Source organism: Notothenia rossii, assembly GCF_949606895.1.
Source record: "Notothenia rossii genome assembly, chromosome: 10".
In the NCBI taxonomy this organism is placed as follows: domain Eukaryota; kingdom Metazoa; phylum Chordata; class Actinopteri; order Perciformes; family Nototheniidae; genus Notothenia; species Notothenia rossii.
Window position 1 is genome coordinate 65,166,574 of NC_136908.1, and position 21,541 is coordinate 65,188,114.

At 44.2% G+C, this 21,541-nt stretch overlaps 1 protein-coding gene across 1 annotated transcript; it reads left to right on the forward strand.

Moving 5' to 3' along the window:
- Positions 1 to 16,329: 16,329 nt before the first annotated feature.
- On the forward strand, positions 16,330 to 21,496 carry opn1sw1 (opsin 1 (cone pigments), short-wave-sensitive 1; the record flags this gene model as incomplete). The annotated part of the gene is made up of 5 exons (XM_079655294.1): positions 16,330 to 16,669; positions 19,145 to 19,313; positions 20,004 to 20,169; positions 20,384 to 20,623; positions 21,384 to 21,496. 5 exons carry the CDS (start codon positions 16,330 to 16,332, stop codon positions 21,477 to 21,479), a joined length of 1,011 nt encoding a protein of 336 aa, XP_079511420.1. The 3' UTR covers positions 21,480 to 21,496.
- Between the last annotated feature and the right edge of the window lie 45 nt (positions 21,497 to 21,541).

Consider the following 21,541-nt stretch of genomic DNA (forward strand, 5'->3'; position numbering starts at 1 on the left):
GTAGCTACATGTGCAGGTACAGCTCTATCTACCTGTGCAGGTACAGCTCTATCTACCTGTGCAGGTACAGCTCTATCTACCTTTGCAGGTACAGCTGACTAACGGTCTACAGTCATTCTCTACATCTGTGTATGGATACAATATTACCAGAGAATGTGTATTAATGAACAAAGGGTGTGACCAGTTCCTTAAGTGCAGAGGGTTAGAAGAACTCAGACCTGGTACTTTAGTAAAGGTAGAAGTACTCAGATCTGGTACTTTAGTAAAGTTGTGGTACTCAGACCTGGTACTTTAATACAGGTAGAAGTACTCAGACCTGGTACTTTAGGAAAGGTAGAAGTACTCAGACCTGGTACTTTAGTAAAGGTAGAAGTACTCAGACCTGGTACTTTAGTAAAGGTAGAAGTACTCAGATCTGGTACTTTAGTAAAGGTAGAAGTACTCAGACTTGGTACTTTAGTAAAGGTAGAAGTACTCAGGTCTGGTACTTTACTAAAGGTAGAAGTACTCAGACCTGGTACTTTAGTAAAGGTAGAAGTACTCAGATCTGGTACTTTAGTAAAGGTAGAAGTACTCAGACTTGGTACTTTAGTAAAGGTAGAAGTACTCAGGTCTGGTACTTTAGTAAAGGTAGAAGTACTCAGGTCTGGTACTTTAGTAAAAGTAGAAGTACTCAGGTCTGGTACTTTAGTAAAGGTAGAAGTACTCAGGTCTGGTACTTTAGTAAAGGTAGAAGTACTCAGACTTAGTACTTTAGTAAAGGTAGAAGTACTCAGACTTGGTACCTTAGTAAAGGTAGAAGTACTCAGACCTGGTACTTTAGTAAAGGTAGAAGTACTCAGGTCTGGTACTTTAGTGAAGGTAGAAGTGCTCAGACCTGGTACTTTAGTAAAGGTAGAAGTACTCAGACTTGGGAGTTTAGTAAAGGTAGAAGTACTCAGACTTGGTACTTTAGTAAAGGTAGAAGTACTCAGACCTGGTACTTTAGTAAAGGTAGAAGTACTCAGGTCTGGTACTTTAGTAAAGGTAGAAGTACTCAGACCTGGTACTTTAGTAAAGGTAGAAGTACTCAGGTCTGGTACTTTAGTAAAGGTAGAAGTACTCAGGTCTGGTACTTTAGTAAAGGTAGAAGTACTCAGACTTGGGAGTTTAGTAAAGGTAGAAGTACTCAGACTTGGTACTTTAGTAAAGGTAGAAGTACTCAGACCTGGTACTTTAGTAAAGGTAGAAGTACTCAGGTCTGGTACTTTAGTAAAGGTAGAAGTACTCAGACCTGGTACTTTAGTAAAGGTAGAAGTACTCAGGTCTGGTACTTTACTAAAGGTAGAAGTACTCAGACCTGGTACTTTAGTAAAGGTAGAAGTACTCAGATCTGGTACTTTAGTAAAGGTAGAAGTACTCAGACTTGGTACTTTAGTAAAGGTAGAAGTACTCAGGTCTGGTACTTTAGTAAAGGTAGAAGTACTCAGGTCTGGTACTTTAGTAAAAGTAGAAGTACTCAGGTCTGGTACTTTAGTAAAGGTAGAAGTACTCAGGTCTGGTACTTTAGTAAAGGTAGAAGTACTCAGACTTAGTACTTTAGTAAAGGTAGAAGTACTCAGACTTGGTACCTTAGTAAAGGTAGAAGTACTCAGACCTGGTACTTTAGTAAAGGTAGAAGTACTCAGGTCTGGTACTTTAGTGAAGGTAGAAGTGCTCAGACCTGGTACTTTAGTAAAGGTAGAAGTACTCAGACTTGGGAGTTTAGTAAAGGTAGAAGTACTCAGACTTGGTACTTTAGTAAAGGTAGAAGTACTCAGACCTGGTACTTTAGTAAAGGTAGAAGTACTCAGGTCTGGTACTTTAGTAAAGGTAGAAGTACTCAGACCTGGTACTTTAGTAAAGGTAGAAGTACTCAGGTCTGGTACTTTAGTAAAGGTAGAAGTACTCAGACCTGGTACTTTAGTAAAGGTAGAAGTACTCAGACCTGGTACTTTAGTAAAGGTAGAAGTACTCAGACCTGGTACTTTAGTAAAGGTAGAAGTACTCAGGTCTGGTACTTTAGTAAAGGTAGAAGTACTCAGGTCTGGTACTTTAGTAAAGGTAGAAGTACTCAGACCTGGTACTTGAGCACAAATTGAAGTAAGATTCAAGGCTTTTATTGTCATGTGTTGCATCAGCAGCTACAGTGTAGATATGTCGATGAAGATCTGAGGTCACAGCTCCTCCAACAGAACACAATAACAGAGATACAATAGTGCAAGTAAATAACATAAAATATAATAGAAAAAGTGCAAAATAGTCTATATTGTAGTGATCACTTATTAATACACTGGGTTACATCATTAAATCATGGAACTACAGGTTGGGGGTATTGTTCCGCACGGACACTAATGCCTACTGTACCTCCGGGGTATATACTGTGTCCTCCTTCCTTTCTCTTTCTCTTGTCTACTGTTACGCCCCACCAAAATGGCTCTATAGAGCTAACAAAATTCCACCACTGACCCAAATATAACACGAAAGACACCTTTTAAAATCATCGAATCCATAGGATTTATTATACACAACACATCAAATGTTTCTCCTCGGATGAGAGGCAGAGAAACAGCAGTCCCCACACCAGAGGCCTCTCCCTTCTGCTGCTGCACTGGAGCTTTTAAGCACTTCCTTCTCCAGGTGCACCTCGTCTGAACCTCGTTATAGCAATGCAGCACACCTGGGTAGAGGAACCAAAGGGAAAAAGAAACAGGGAATACATACAGCCGTAACACCTCCACCCTTAAAACAATGAATAAATAGAAAACTAGCACCATACTATTCTATTCATTGAAACAAATGTGGAATTTCAGTGATTTTTATCAAGGCTGTATGCAAGGCAGCTAATACACTTAAGCACACCAGACTTAATATATCAATATGAATGCATTAGATCAGACAACAGTTTAAGGACTGCTGACAAAAAGGTGTCAACCTGGGTCAAATGTGGAACAACAAGATATATTCAAATTCTTAAGACAGGCCAACTAAGATGCTGCCACACAGAATGAGCAGCAACTACACAAGTAGCCAAATCAATGAAACAAAATGGCTACCACCCTGAGGTGACAAACAAACTACAAAGCCAATTTAAGTTACTGCGTTTACCAACACACAAACCGTAACAGACATGTCCAACACAATGTGGAGTGCAACAGCCATAAACCTAAAGGATCACCACAAGTAGACCAACTACAAAGTTGCTGCCATTCACTAATCGCAACACTATGATGCAACACGAGTCAACTGCCACTCTCACAATACAAAAATGGACACCATGTGATCTTACAACCACATGCACAAGTTACTGTGATGGATGCAGGAAACCAACAACAAGCTCACTTGACAAACCGGTATGAGCACACTAACTACTGAACAAGCTCACTTGATGAACCGGTATGAGCACACTAACTACTGAACAAGCTCACTTGATGAACCGGTATGAGCACACTAACTACTGAACAAGCTCACTTGATGAACCGGTATGAGCACACTAACTAAACAAGCTCACTTGATGAACCGGTATGAGCACACTAACTAAACAAGCTCACTTGATGAACCGGTATGAGCACACACAGAGTGGCCAAACAAAAAGTAGAGTCAAAAGTTGCTGTGCAAAAACTGGGAAAACAAGCAATAGTGAGGCACCCCAACCCTGAGCTGTTGGAGATGGCTAACTAACCTAGCTAGTCTTCAGTGGCTTGCCGAGCTCGAGGCGACTTTAAACGCTGAACTCAGTGCATCACCAAAGACCATAGATATAGCCTAAAGCAATACACTGAAGCGTACCCCCACTCAGGATTACCACCAAAAAATAAGAAAGGCAAAACAAAAAAGTGGCAAGATCTTCAAACCTGCCCGGTGACTAACTAGTCAGGTTGCTCCACACTGAAATTGCAAGCTGGTGAAACAATTAAATGCCCAGCTGAACAAACAGCAACAACCACACATTAACTCAAACTAAATCTCTCCACAAAGCAAACGGCACAGACAAATGCTAATAAATTGACCTCACCTCATGGACATTCTATCCCGGACGAGTCCCCATTTGTTACGCCCCACCAAAATGGCTCTATAGAGCTAACAAAATTCCACCACTGACCCAAATATAACACGAAAGACACCTTTAAAATCATCGAATCCATAGGATTTATTATAGACAACACATCAAATGTTTCTCCTAGGATGAGAGGCAGAGACACAGCAGTCCCCACACCAGAGGCCTCTCCCTTCTGCTGCTGCACTGGAGCTTTTAAGCACTTCCTTCTCCAGGTGCACCTCGTCTGAACCTTGTTATAGCAATGCAGCACACCTGGGTAGAGGAACCAAAGGGAAAAAGAAACAGGGAATACATACAGCCGTAACATCTACTCAGACTACAAGCCAGCAACATGTCCTTTTCTGCTCCTCAATAAAGTTCCCTTTTGCACCTTCGATGCACCGTCTCCGACTCCTATCTCTCGGCACTAAGTAATTGGAATATTGATATATATATATAAGTAGCAGCCAGGTGAATGTTATGGATGTTGTTTCTAAGTTCAGGTGTTTGACAGTCTTCTAGGCGGTGGGATGAAGCTGTCTCTGAGTCTGGTGGTTGTACTCCTGATGCTGCGGTAGCGCCTGCCAAACGGCAGCAGACTGAACAGTTTTTGGCTGGGGTGATGGGGGTCTTTTGTAATCCTGAGGGCTTTCTTCCTGAGCCGCTGAGAGTAAAGGTCCTCCATGGATGGTCAGTCCTGGTGATGGGCTGTGCAGTTTTCACCCCCCTCTGTAAAGCCTTACGGTTGAGAGCGGTGCAGCTGCCGTACCAGGTAATCAGTATTGTACTTTAAGCCTTACTCAAGTAAAAGTAGAAAAGTATTATCATCAAAATATAGTGAAAGACAGTAAAAGTAGTCATTGTTTGATTGGTCCATTTCAGAATAATAGATATGATATGTTTTATAAAGATTGATCATGAAAGTGTTCTCAAAGCTGGTAAAGGTGCAGCTAGTTTGAATGACTTTGTATACTGCAGGGTAGCTGGTGGATTTACTCCAGGTGGAACTAAAGTCTGATTCAACCCTTGATTATATTTCACATCATTCATCCACATCTGTGAAGTAACTAAAGGTAATAAATACATGTAGTGGAGGAAAAGTACAAGATGTACCTCTGAACTGGGGTAGAAGTACAAAGTACTAAAACATCGAAATACTCAAGTAAAGTACAAGTACCACAAAATGGTACTTAAGTACTTGAGTAAATGCATTTAGTTCCTTTACAGCAATGTAGAGACATACTGAGGGGGGTTCTGAGGGACTGTGTTGTGAGGGGGTCTCTATTGGGGATCACCAGAGCTGAGTCCGGTCCTGACAGGAAATCAGACTGGTTCTGCTGGACCAACCCCAGAGCTGAGTCCGGTCCTGACAGGAAGTCAGACTGGTTCTGCTGGACCAACCCCAGAGCTGAGTCCGGTCCTGACAGGAAGTCAGTCTGGTTCTGCTGGACCAACCCCAGAGCTGAGTCCGGTCCTGACAGGAAGTCAGACTGGTTCTGCTGGACCAACACCAGAGCTGAGTCCGGTCCTGACAGGAAGTCAGACTGGTTTTCTGCTGGACCAACCCCAGAGCTGAGTCCGGTCCTGACAGGAAGTCAGTCTGGTTCTGCTGGAGCAACCCCAGAGCTGAGTCCGGTCCTGACAGGAAGTCAGTCTGGTTCTGCTGGACCAACCCCAGAGCTGAGTCCGGTCCTGACAGGAAGTCAGACTGGTTCTGCTGGACCAACCCCAGAGCTGAGTCCGGTCCTGAAAGGAAGTCAGTCTGGTTCTGCTGGACCAACACCAGACCCAGGAGAGGTGACCGGTGACATTGACCACCATTAAAAAAAAAAAACTTGTATTGTACAGGATGTATACATTATAATTAATATGAACCCACAGAACCAGACCTGTAGAAACACAGAACCAAACCTATAGAAACACAGAACCAGACCTGTAGAAACACAGAACCAGACCTATAGAAACACAGAGCCAGACCTGTAGAAACACAGAACCAGACCTGTAGAAACACAGAACCAGACCTATAGAAACACAGAACCAGACCTGTAGAAACACAGAACCAGACCTATAGAAACACAGAGCCAGACCTGTAGAAACACAGAACCAGACTTATAGAAACACAGAACCAGACCTGTAGAAACACAGAACCAGACCTATAGAAACACAGAACCAGACCTGTAGAAACACAGAACCAGACTTATAGAAACACAGAACCAGACCTCTAGAAACACAGAGCCAGACCTATAGAAACACAGAACCAGACCTGTAGAAACACAGAACCAGACCTATAGAAACACAGAACCAGACCTACAGAAACACAGAACCAGACCTAGAGAAACGCAGAACCAGACCTATAGAAACACAGAACCAGACCTGTAGAAACACAGAACCAGACCTATAGAAACACAGAACCAGACCTACAGAAAAACAGAACCAGACCTATAGAAACACAGAACCAGACCTATAGAAACACAGAGCCAGACCTATAGAAACACAGAACCAGACCTACAGAAACACAGAACCAGACCTATAGAAACACAGAACCAGACCTGTAGAAACACAGAACCAGACCTACAGAAACACAGAACCAGACCTGGAGAAACACAGAAACACAGAACCAGACCTGTAGTAACACAGAACCAGACCTGTAGAAACACAGAATCAGACCTGTAGAAACACAGAACCAGACCTGTGGAAACACAGAACCAGACCTGTAGAAACACAGAAACACAGAACCAGACCTGTAGAAACACAGAACCAGACCTACAGAAACACAGAACCAGACTTATAGAAACACAGAACCAGACCTGTAGAAACACAGAAACACAGAACCAGACCTGTAAAAACACAGAACCAGACCTGTAGAAACACAGAAACACAGAACCAGACCTGTAGAAACACAGAACCAGACCTGTAGAAACACAGAACCAGACCTATAGAAACACAGAACCAGACCTGTAGAAACACAGAACCAGACCTACAGAAACACAGAACCAGACTTAGAAACACAGAACTAGACCTAGAGAAACACAGAACCAGACTTATAGAAACATAGAATCAGACCTGTAGAAACACAGAACCAGACTTGTAGAAACACAGAACCAGACTTATAGAAACACAGAACCAGACCTGTAGAAACACAGAACCAGACCTATAGAAACACAGAACCAGACCTCTAGAAACACAGAACCAGACTTATAGAAACACAGAACCAGACCTGTAGAGACACAGAACCAGACCTAGAGAAACACAGAACCAGACCTGTAGAAACACAGAACCAGACTTGTAGAAACACAGAACCAGACTTGTAGAAACACAGAACCAGACTTATAGAAACACAGAACCAGACCTGGAGAAACACAGAACCAGACCTATAGAAACACAGAACCAGACCTACAGAAACACAGAAACAGACCTACAGAAACACAGAACCAGACCTATAGAAACACAGAACCAGACCTGTAGAAACACAGAACCAGACCTGTAGAAACACAGAACCAGACCTACAGAAACACAGAACCAGACCTATAGAAACACAGAACCAGACCTACAGAAACACAGAACCTGACCTATAGAAACACAGAGCCAGACCTATAGAAACACAGAACCAGACCTGTAGAAACACAGAACCAGACCTACAGAAACACAGAACCAGACCTGTAGAAACACAGAAACAAAGAACCAGACCTGTAGAAACACAGAAACACAGAACCAGACCTGTAGAAACACAGAACCAGACTTACAGAAACACAGAACCAGACCTGTAGAAACACAGAATCAGACCTGTAGAAACACAGAACCAGACCTGTAGAAACACAGAAACACAGAACCAGACCTACAGAAACACAGAACCAGACTTATAGAAACACAGAACCAGACCTGTAGAAACACAGAACCAGACCTGTAGAAACACAGAACCAGACTTATAGAAACACAGAACCAGACCTGTAGAAACACAGAACCAGACTTATAGAAACACAGAACCAGACCTATAGAAACACAGAACCAGACTTATAGAAACACAGAACCAGACCTGTAGAAACACAGAACCAGACCTCTAGAAACACAGAACCAGACTTATAGAAACACAGAACCAGACCTGTAGAAACACAGAACCAGACTTATAGAAACACAGAACCAGACCTGTAGAAACACAGAACCAGACCTGTAGAAACACAGAACCAGACTTATAGAAACACAGAACCAGACCTGTAGAAACACAGAACCAGACCTACAGAAACACAGAACCAGACCTGTAGAAACACAGAACCAGACCTGTAGAAACACAGAACCAGACTTATAGAAACACAGAACCAGACCTGTAGAAACACAGAACCAGACTTATAGAAACACAGAACCAGACCTGTAGAAACACAGAACCAGACCTGTAGAAACACAGAACCAGACTTATAGAAACACAGAACCAGACCTGTAGAAACACAGAACCAGACTTATAGAAACACAGAACCAGACCTGTAGAAACACAGAACCAGACCTACAGAAACACAGAACCAGACCTGTAGAAACACAGAACCAGACTTATAGAAACACAGAACCAGACCTATGGAAACATAGAACCAGACCTGTAGAAACACAGAACCAGACCTACAGAAACACAGAACCAGACCTACAGAAATACAGAACCAGACCTGTAGAAACACTGAACCAGACCTACAGAAACACAGAACCAGACTTATAGAAACACAGAACTAGACCTGTAGATACACAGAACCAGACTTGTAGAAACACAGAACCAGACGTATAGAAACACAGAACCAGACCTGGAGAAACACAGAACCAGACCTATAGAAACACAGAACCAGACCTACAGAAACACAGAACCAGACCTATAGAAACACAGAACCAGACCTATAGAAACACAGAACCAGACCTATAGAAACACAGAACCAGACCTATAGAAACACAGAACCAGACCTACAGAAACACAGAACCAGACCTGTAGAAACACAGAACCAGACCTACAGAAACACAGAACCAGACCTATAGAAACACAGAACCAGACCTGTAGAAACACAGAACCAGACCTACAGAAACACAGAACCAGACCTATAGAAACACAGAACCAGACCTACAGAAACACAGAATCTGACCTATAGAAACACAGAGCCAGACCTATAGAAACACAGAACCAGACCTGTAGAAACACAGAACCAGACCTACAGAAACACAGAACCAGACCTGTAGAAACACAGAAACACAGAACCAGACCTGTAGAAACACAGAACCAGACCTGTAGAAACACAGAACCAGACTTACAGAAACACAGAACCAGACCTGTAGAAACACAGAATCAGACCTATAGAAACACAGAACCAGACCTGTAGAAACACAGAACCAGACCTGTAGAAACACAGAACCAGACCTACAGAAACACAGAACCAGACTTATAGAAACACAGAACCAGACCTATAGAAACACAGAACCAGACTTATAGAAACACAGAACCAGACCTATAGAAACACAGAACCAGACTTATAGAAACACAGAACCAGACCTTTAGAAACACAGAACCAGACCTGTAGAAACACAGAACCAGACTTATAGAAACACAGAACCAGACCTTTAGAAACACAGAACCAGACCTATAGAAATACAGAACCAGACCTGTAGAAACACAGAACCAGACCTATAGAAACACAGAACCAGACTTATAGAAACACAGAACCAGACCTGTAGAAACACAGAACCAGACTTATAGAAACACAGAACCAGACCTGTAGAAACACAGACCCAGACCTACAGAAACACAGAACCAGACCTACAGAAACACAGAACCAGACCTGTAGAAACACTGAACCAGACCTAAAGAAACACAGAACCAGACCTCTAGAAACACAGAACCAGACCTATAGAAACACAGAACCAGACCTATAGAACCAGACCTACAGAAACACAGAACCAGACCTATAGAAACACAGAACCAGACCTATAGAAACACAGAACCAGACCTACAGAAACACAGAACCAGAGTTATAGAAACATAGAACCAGACCTGTAGAAACACAGAACCAGACATATAGAAACACAGAACCATACCTACAGAAACACAGAACCACACTTATAGAAACACAGAACCAGACCTAAAGAAACACAGAACCAGACCTATAGAAACACAGATCCAGACTTACAGAAAAACAGAACCAGACTTATAGAAACACAGAACCAGACTTATAGAAACACAGAACCAGACCTACAGAAACACAGAACCAGACCTATAGAAACACAGAACCAGACTTATAGAAACACAGAACCAGACTTGTAGAAACACAGAACCAGACCTGTAGAAACACAGAACCAGACCTACAGAAACAAAGAACCAGACCTATAGAAACACAGAACCAGACCTAGAGAAACACAGAACCAGACCTATAGAAACACAGAACCAGACTTATAGAAACACAGAACCAGACTTGTAGAAACACAGAACCAGACCTGTAGAAACACAGAACCAGACCTATAGAAACACAGAACCACACCTGTAGAAACAAAGAACCAGACCTATAGAAACACAGAACCAGACCTAGAGAAACACAGAACCAGACCTACAGAAACACAGAACCATACTTATAGAAGCACAGAACCAGACTTACAGAAACACAGAACCAGACCTATAGAAACACAGAACCAGACTTATAGAAACACAGAACCAGACTTACAAAAACACAGAACCAGACCTACAGAAACACAGAACCGGACCTATAGAAACACAGAACCAGACCTATAGAAACACAGAACCAAACTTATAGAAACACAGAAACAGACCTATAGAAACACAGAACCAGACCTATAGAAACACAGAACAAGACTTAGAGAAACACTGAACCAGACCTACAGAAACACAGAACCAGACCTAAAGAAACACTGAACCAGACCTCTAGAAACACAGAACCAAACTTATAGAAACACAGAACCAGACCTATAGAAACAAAGAACCAGACCTATAGAAACACAGAACCAGACCTCTAGAAACACAGAACCAAACTTATAGAAACACAGAACCAGACCTATAGAAACACAGAACCAGACCTATAGAAACACAGATCCAGACCTATAGAAACACAGAACCAGACCTACAGAAACACAGAACCAGACCTGTAGAAACACAAAACCTAAAGAAACACAGAACCAGACCTCTAGAAACACAGAACCAGACCTATAGAAACACAGAACCAGACCTATAGAACCAGACCTACAGAAACACAGAACCAGACCTATAGAAACACAGAACCAGACCTATAGAAACACAGAACCAGACCTACAGAAACACAGAACCAGAGTTATAGAAACATAGAACCAGACCTGTAGAAACACAGAACCAGACATATAGAAACACAGTACCATACCTACAGAAACACAGAACCACACTTATAGAAACACAGAACCAGACCTACAGAAACACAGAACCAGACCTATAGAAACACAGATCCAGACTTACAGAAAAACAGAACCAGACTTATAGAAACACAGAACCAGACTTATAGAAACACAGAACCAGACCTACAGAAACACAGAACCAGACCTATAGAAACACAGAACCAGACCTGCAGAAACACAGAACCAGACCTGTAGAAACACAGAACCAGACCTATAGAAACACAGAACCTGATTTATAGAAACACAGAACCAGACTTATAGAAACACAGAACCAGACCTGTAGAAACACAGAACCAGACTTATAGAAACACAGAACCAGACCTAAAGAAACAAAGAACCAGACCTACAGAAACACAGAACCAGACTTATAGAAACACAGAACCAGACCAGTAGAAACACAGAACCAGACCTATAGAAACACAGAACCAGACTTATAGAAACACAGAACCAGACCAGTAGAAACACAGAACCAGACTTATAGAAACACAGAACCAGACCTGTAGAAACACAGAATCAGACCTACAGAAAAACAGAACCAGACCTACAGAAACACAGAACCAGACCTGTAGAAACACTGAACCAGACCTACAGAAACACAGAACCAGACTTATAGAAACACAGAACCAGACCTGTAGAAACACAGAACCAGACCTGTAGAAACACAGAACCAGACTTATAGAAACACAGAACCAGACTTGTAGAAACACAGAACCAGACCTGTAGAAACACAGAACCAGACCTATAGAAACACAGAACCAGACCTGTAGAAACACAGAACCAGACCTATAGAAACACAGAACCAGACCTAGAGAAACACAGAACCAGACCTACAGAAACACAGAACCATACTTATAGAAGCACAGAACCAGACTTACAGAAACACAGAACCAGACCTATAGAAACACAGAACCAGACTTATAGAAACACAGAACCAGACTTACAGAAACACAGAACCAGACCTACAGAAACACAGAACCGGACCTATAGAAACACAGAACCAGACCTATAGAAACACAGAACCAAACTTATAGAAACACAGAAACAGACCTATAGAAACACAGAACCAGACCTATAGAAACACAGAACAAGACTTAGAGAAACACTGAACCAGACCTACAGAAACACAGAACCAGACCTACAGAAACACTGAACCAGACCTCTAGAAACACAGAACCAAACTTATAGAAACACAGAACCAGACCTATAGAAACACAGAACCAGACCTATAGAAACACAGAACCAGACCTCTAGAAACACAGAACCAAACTTATAGAAACACAGAACCAGACCTATAGAACCAGACCTACAGAAACACAGAACCAGACCTATAGAAACACAGAACCAGACCTATAGAAACACAGAACCAGACCTACAGAAACACAGAACCAGAGTTATAGAAACATAGAACCAGACCTGTAGAAACACAGAACCAGACATATAGAAACACAGAACCATACCTACAGAAACACAGAACCACACTTATAGAAACACAGAACCAGACCTACAGAAACACAGAACCAGACCTATAGAAACACAGATCCAGACTTACAGAAAAACAGAACCAGACTTATAGAAACACAGAACCAGACTTATAGAAACACAGAACCAGACCTACAGAAACACAGAACCAGACCTATAGAAACACAGAACCAGACCTGCAGAAACAAAGAACCAGACCTGTAGAAACACAGAACCAGACCTGTAGAAACACAGAACCTGATTTATAGAAACACAGAACCAGACTTATAGAAACACAGAACCAGACCTGTAGAAACACAGAACCAGACTTATAGAAACACAGAACCAGACCTACAGAAACAAAGAACCAGACCTACAGAAACACAGAACCAGACTTATAGAAACACAGAACCAGACCAGTAGAAACACAGAACCAGACCTATAGAAACACAGAACCAGACTTATAGAAACACAGAACCAGACCTGTAGAAACACAGAACCAGACCTGTAGAAACACAGAATCAGACCTACAGAAAAACAGAACCAGACCTATAGAAACACAGAACCAGACCTATAGAAACACAGAACCATACTTGTAGAAACACAGAACCAGACCTGTAGAAACACAGAACCAGACTTGTAGAAACACTGAACCAGACCTAGAGAAACACAGAACCAGACCTACAGAAACACAGAACCAGACCTACAGAAACACAGAACCAGACCTGTAGAAACACTGAACCAGACCTAGAGAAACACAGAACCAGACCTAGAGAAACACAGAACCAGACCTACAGAAACACAGAACCAGACCTATAGAAACACAGAACCAGACCTAGAGAAACACAGAACCAGACCTACAGAAACACAGAACCAGACCTATAGAAACACAGAACCAGACCTAGAGAAACACAGAACCAGACCTACAGAAACACAGAACCAGACCTGTAGAAACACTGAACCAGACTTATAGAAACACAGAACCAGACCTGTAGAAACACTGAACCAGACCTAGAGAAACACAGAACCAGACCTACAGAAACACAGAACCAGACCTATAGAAACACAGAACCAGACCTAGAGAAACACAGAACCAGACCTAGAGAAACACAGAACCAGACCTACAGAAACACAGAACCAGACCTGTAGAAACACTGAACCAGACTTATAGAAACACAGAACCAGACCTACAGAAACATAGAACCAGACCTATAGAAACACAGAACCAGACCTGTAGAGACACTGAACCAGACCTAGAGAAACACAGAACCAGACCTGTAGAAACACAGAACCAGACCTAGAGAAACACAGAACCAGACCTACAGAAACACAGAACTAGACCTATAGAAACACAGAACCAGACCTAGAGAAACACAGAACCAGACCTACAGAAACACAGAACCAGACCTAGAGAAACACAGAACCAGACCTGTAGAAACACAGAACCAGACCTATAGAAACACAGAACCAGACCTGTAGAAACACAGAACCAGACTTATAGAAACACAGAACCAGACCTGTAGAAACACAGAACCAGACTTATAGAAACACAGAACCAGACCTGTAGAAACACAGAACCAGACTTATAGAATCACAGAACCAGACCTGTAGAAACACAGAACCAGACTTATAGAAACACAGAACCAGACCTGTAGAAACACAGAACCAGACCTAGAGAAACACAGAACCAGACCTACAGAAACACAGAACTAGACCTATAGAAACACAGAACCAGACCTAGAGAAACACAGAACCAGACCTACAGAAACACAGAACCAGACCTAGAGAAACACAGAACCAGACCTGTAGAAACACAGAACCAGACCTGTAGAAACACAGAACCAGACTTATAGAAACACAGAACCAGACCTGTAGAAACACAGAACCAGACTTATAGAAACACAGAACCAGACCTGTAGAAACACAGAACCAGACTTATAGAAACACAGAACCAGACCTGTAGAAACACAGAACCAGACCTGTAGAAACACAGAACCAGACCTGTAGAAATACAGAACCAGACTTATAGAAGAGGATATGAACACTGACCTGTCCTCCGTTCTGTCCCGTGAAGATGAAGCAGTTGTTGTATAACCGAAACAGAGATTAACCCTTTTAATCTGCTTCCTCGGGCTAACGCTTGGTCCTTTCAGACCCGGGCTAATCAGTTCAAAGTGGTTTAAAGAGGTTTAAAGAGGCTAACAGTGGCTAACAGTGGCTAATAGTGGCTCACAGCAAGTTAAATCAGTTAAGTGGGAGAAGTGAATCTTCGGTGTAATCCGAAGGTCTGAGTGGATTTGCACAGTGCGCTCAGGTGAAGGGTTAAGGAGAGCCTGAAGTCACAGACTCCGTTATTCAGTGCAGATCAATGAGACTTCAGAGCAGCAGCTGCACAGAGAGAGATATTTTATTCATTTCATTTCCATCTTTATTTCAAACAGATTAAAATAACAAATGTGAATAGCGTATTGTTAGAATACAGCATTTATCAATGTTCATAATAATATTTATATATTCAACAAAAATATGAATAATATGAATAATAATGAATCCTATGTGCCCGAAGGGAGCAGGAGGAAGCAGATGCTTATGGACCCCCCTACTCACTGCTGATCAATCACTGCTCCTCTTCAATCTCCTTTCTTCATTCTCACACTTCTCCAAAGAAGTGTTTCTGTGCATCCTTCAAAGTGAATGCTATGTGTGCTTTGTTTGAACTCCAGCTCCAAAGCGCTCCATGAACCCCCCCACAGATCGTTCTGCTCTTCTCAGAGTTCTTCTGACCTTGAGTTGTTTCAGATGTAGACCTCCTCTCAGATGAGACCTCCCCTCTCCGTCTGTGAACAACGTCTGTAGTTTCCTAGCAAGCAGATCATCTCTTGCTCTGTACATGATGCACTTTGAAATATAACCAGATCAGTAAACTCCAGAGTGTGTGACTTCAATAATAATGAACAGTGTTCAAGATATCCAACATTACTGATTACTCGTAGAGCCCTTCTTTGCAATGTGCATAACAGGCTGCTTTTGTAACTTGGTTTGAACTTTTATTCCTCGGGATTGTGAGAAACAGCATTTTGACCTTGCGGTCTGTATCTCACACAGACCGCAGAGGGGAGATGGGTGTTGCTCAGAGCATGAGCTATCAGCGTGACGGACTAAAACCATTCAGCAGCATGTTTGTTATCTGTTCTCACAGAAAGCTCCTCACACAGGTGAGTGAGTGTCGTCATGGACTCAGTCCGTCTGAAAGCTGCAGAAAAGCAGCTTTAGGAGTAAATCCTCTTAGTTATCGGGTTATTATTGGTGTGTTGATAAAGAGGAATGGAGTTAGGGTTTATCAGACGGGAGGGTTGGGTTATCGCTGCGTATATAAAGAGGCTGCAGACTGGAGCTGTGTTATACAGTCGGAGGTCACGATGGGGAAGGACTTCCACCTTTACGAGAATGTCTCGAACATCAGTCCCTTCGAAGGCCCTCAGTATCACCTGGCCCCCCGCTGGGCCTTCCACCTGCAGACCATCTTCATGGGCTTTGTCTTCTTTGTAGGGACGCCTCTCAACGTACTCGTGCTCTTCGTCACGCTGAAGCACAAGAAGCTGAGGGTTCCTCTGAACTACATCCTGGTGAACGTGTCGTTCGCCGGCTTCATCTTCACCACCTTCTCCGTCAGCCAGGTGTTCATCTGCAGCGCCAGAGGCTATTACTTCCTGGGACTCACCATGTGCAAGCTGGAGGCTGCCATGGGCGCCATCGCAGGTACATCTTATTATTTATACCAACAAATAAGAGAATGAATCATTGACGTTTACCTTAAGGATTTTCATATTATAGATTCTGAATTCACAGGAAATATTACACGTCGAAATAAAAGCTTCTAAATGTACTAGTTCTTATTTATCTCTTCTGGAGGTTTAATAAGACATTTGTTGAATGCTTTTTCTAAATCTGTAGTGAACGGGTTCCTACACACGGTTTTGTTGCATTGTGGTTCCGTTGCTTGGCTTTGCCTCCGTTGCTCGCGCTGAAAGTTGAGAAAAGTTCAACTTTTCAAGCGTCGACGGAAGCGCCAGCCAATCAAATCATATGCCAGTACAAGCTCTAGCCAATCAAACGCACTCTTTGTGTGTCCGGGGCAGGAGATTCATGTGATTGGCTGTTGGTCGCAAGCCAGATACACCCACCGGCAAGCGTCAACGTGACCGTGTGTAGGTTACGTTAGGGTGTCACTACCCGATCTGCAGCTCTGCCCGATCTGCAGTGCACATGTGCGAGATGGTCCGCCATATTGGAGAACTCCGGACGGCAACCCAAGTAGGACACTTGACACAGTGGCTTTTGGCAAAGCACAAAAAGAAAACGAGAGAGAGATGAGTTATTGTGATTACAACGTGACTTCATTATTATTTAACAACTCTTTTTATTGGGTTCTTTTATTTGGGGTTAAGTTCATTGTCAGAATAAGTGAGAATGGATGTAACTTCTGTTAGACAGCTATCATACTGAATACATACTTACTGTGAATGTATGCAAACATCTATGGCATATGGCTGTCTAACAGAAGTTACATCCATTTCTCACTTATTCTGACAATGTACTTAACCCCAAATAAAAGAACCCAATAAAAAGAGTTGTTAAATAATAGTGAAGTCACGTTGTAATAACAATAACTAATCTCTCTCGAGTTTTATTTTTGTGCTTTGCCAAAAGCCACTGTGTCAAGTGTCCATCTTGGGTTGCCGTCCGGAGTTCTCCAATATGGCGGACCATCTCGCACATGTGCAGTACAGATCGGGTAGTGACAAAGGGTTCCTGTGTTCTCCTCTGACTTCCTGTTGACCTGTAACTCCCTGTTCTCCTCTGACTTCCTGTTGACCTGCAACTCCCTGTTCTCCTCTGACTTCCTGTTGACCTGTAACTCCCTGTTCTCCTGACTTCCTGTTGATCTGTAACTCCCTGTTCTCCTCTGACTTCCTGTTGACCTGTAACTCCCTGTTCTCCTCTGACTTCCTGTTGACCTGTAACTCCCTGTTCTCCTGACTTCCTGTTGACCTGTAACTCCCTGTTCTCCTCTGACTTCCTGTTGATCTGTAACTCCCTGTTCTCCTCTGACTTCCTGTTGACCTGTAACTCCCTGTTCTCCTCTGACTTCCTGTTGACCTGTAACTCCCTGTTCTCCTCTGACTTCCTGTTGACCTGTAACTCCCTGTTCTCCTCTGACTTCCTGTTGACCTGTAACTCTCTGTTCTCCTCTGACTTTCTGTTGACCTGTAACTCCCTGTTCTCCTCTGACTTCCTGTCACTTGCAACTCCCTGTTCTCCTTTGACTTCCTGTTGACCTGTAACTCCCTGTTCTCCTCTGACTTCCTGTTGACCTGTAACTCCCTGTTCTCCTCTGACTTCCTGTTGACCTGTAAATCCCTGTTCTCCTCTGACTTCCTGTTGACCTGTAACTCCCTGTTGTCCTCTGACTTCCTGTTGACCTGTAACTCCCTGTTCTCCTCTGACTTCCTGTTGACCTGTAACTCCCTGTTCTCCTCTGTTTTCCTGTTCACCTTTAACTCCCTGTTCTCCTCTGACTTCCTGTTGACCTACAACTCCCTGTTCTCCTCTGACTTCCTGTTGACCTACAACTCCCTGTTCTCCTCTGACTTCCTGTTGACCTGTAACTCCCTGTTCTCCTCTGACTTTCTGTTGACCTGTAACTCCCTGTTCTCCTCTGACTTCCTGTCACCTGCAACTCCCTGTTCTCCTCTGACTTCCTGTTGACCTGTAACTCCCTGTTCTCCTCTGACTTCCTGTTGACCTGTAACTCCCTGTTCTCCTCTGACTTCCTGTTGACCTGTAACTCCCTGTTCTCCTCTGACTTCCTGTTGACCTGTAACTCCCTGTTCTCCTCTGACTTCCTGTTGACCTGCAACTCCCTGTTCTCCTCTGACTTCCTGTTGACCTGTAACTCCCTGTCCTCCTCTGGCTTCCTGTTGACCTGTAACTCCCTGTTCTCCTCTGACTTCCTGTTGACCTGTAACTCCCTGTCCTCCTCTGGCTTCCTGTTGACCTGTAACTCCCTGTTCTCCTCTGACTTCCTGTTGACCTACAACTCCCTGTTCTCCTCTGACTTCCTGTTGACCTGTAACTCCCTGTTCTCCTCTGACTTCCTGTTGACCTGTAACTCCCTGTCCTCCTCTGGCTTCCTGTTGACCTGTAACTCCCTGTTCTCCTCCATGACTTCAGGGCTGGTGACGTCCTGGTCTCTGGCAGTCTTGTCTCTGGAGAGGTATTTTGTGATCTGCAAGCCGCTGGGGGCCTTCACGTTCGGCAAAGAACATGCTCTGGGCGCGGTCGGCTTCACCTGGTTCATGGGGGTCGGCTGTGCCACCCCACCTTTCTACGGCTGGAGCAGGTAGGGGACCGGGTCTGCTGCCTCTGCAGGTGTTCTCAGGTTTATCTCAGGTGGTCCCAGGTGATCTCAGGCGTTCTCAGGTTTATCTCAGGTGATCCCAGGTGATCTCAGGTGGTCTCAGGTGATCTCAGGCGTTCTCAGGTTTATCTTAGGTGATCCCAGATGATCTCAGGTGGTCTCAGGTGATACCAGGTGATCTCAAGTGGTCTCAGGTGGTCTCAGGTGATCCCAGGTGGTCTCAGGTGATCTAAGGTGATCTCGGGAGATCTCAGGGGATCCCAGGTGATCTCAGGTGATCCCAGGTGTTCTCAGGTGATCTAAGTTGATCTCAGGTGATCTCAGGGGATCTCAGGTGATCTCAGATTATCCCAGGTGATCTCAGGGGATCTCAGATGATCCCAGGTGATCTCAGGTGATCTCAGGTGGTCTCAGGTAATCTCAGGTGGTCTCAGGTGATCTCATGGGATCCCAGGTGATCTCAGGTGATCTCCGGTGATACCAGGTGGTCTCAAGTGATCTCAGGGGATCTCAGGGGATCTCAGGGGATCCCAGGTGATCTCAGGTGATCCCAGGTGGCCTCAGATGATCCCAGGTGGTCTCAGGTGATCTCAGGTGATTTCAGATGATCCCAGGTGGTCTCAGGTGGTCTCAGTTCATCTCAGATAGTATCTAACATGGTTCTGGTGTCAGGTACATCCCTGAAGGCCTGGGCTGCGCCTGTGGACCGGACTGGTACACTCACAATGAGGAGTATCACTGCACCAGCTACACCTTCTTCCTGCTGATTACCTGCTTCGTCATGCCGATCAGCGTCATCATCTTCTGCTACTCTCAGCTGCTGATGACCCTCAGAGCCGTGAGTCCCCTACCCATCTATACCTCTGCAGATCTATACCTCTGCAGATCTATACCTCTATAGATCTATACCTCTGCAGATCTATACCTCTGCAGATCTATACCTCTGCAGATCTATACCTCTACACATCAGTTGCTGAGGCCCCTCAGAGCTGTGTCTTTACACCCATCAGTCAGCGTTGGTGTGTAGCTTCATGCTTCCTGTTGTTGTGTAGGTGGCGGCGCAGCAGGCGGAGTCCGTCTCCACCCAGAAGGCGGAGAAGGAGGTCTCCAGGATGATCGTGGTGATGGTGGGGTCCTTCGTGGTCTGCTACGCTCCCTACGCCCTCTCTGCCCTGTACTTCGCCTACTCCACGGACCCCAACAAAGACTACCGGCTGGTGACCATCCCCGCCATGTTCTCCAAGAGCTCCTGCGTCTACAACCCTCTGATCTACGCCTTCATGAACAAACAGGTGAGAGACAGACAGGTGGGACAGCCAGGTGGGACAGACAGGTGAAAGACAGGTGAGAGACAGACAGGAGAGAGACAGACAGGTGGGACAGACAGGTGAAAGACAGATGAGAGGCAGGTGAGAGACAGACAGGAGAGAGACAGACAGGTGGGACAGGCAGGTGAGAGACAGACAGACAGACAGACATGTGAGAGACAGGTGAGAGACAGACAGGTGAGAGACACTTAGGAGGGACAGAGACAGACAGACAGACATGTGAGAGAGAGGTGAGAGACAGACATGTGAGAGACTTGTGAGAGACAGACATGTGAGAGACAGGTGAGAGACAGACAGGTGAGGGGCAGGTGAGAGACACTTAGGAGGGGCAGACAGGTGAGAGATAGACAGACATGTGAGAGACAGGTGAGAGACAGACAGGAGAGAGACAGACAGACAGATGGACAGGAGAGAGACAGACAGGAGAGAGACAGACAGGAGACAGACAGACTGACAGACAGACAGACAGGAGAGAGACAGACAGGAGAGAGACAAACAGGTGAGAGACAGATAGGAGACAGACAGACAGGGGAGAGACAGACAGGAGAGAGACAGACAGGAGAGAGAAAGACAGGGGACAGACAGACAGGAGACAGACAGACAGGAGACAGACGGACAAGATACAGACAGACAGGAGAGAGACAGACAGGAGAGAGACGGACAGGAGAGAGACAGACAGGTGAACAGGATGTCTAACAGGTGATTTCTCTTCTTCTCGCCACAGTTTAAAGGCTGCATCATGGAGACAGTGTTTGGGAAGAACACGGAGGACGACTCTAAAGTGTCTACCTCAAAGACTGAGGTGTCCTCAGTGTCTTAACGATGGGACAAAATGACGACTGATTAAAGGATGATTTCTGAAAATGTAAATATAATAAAATA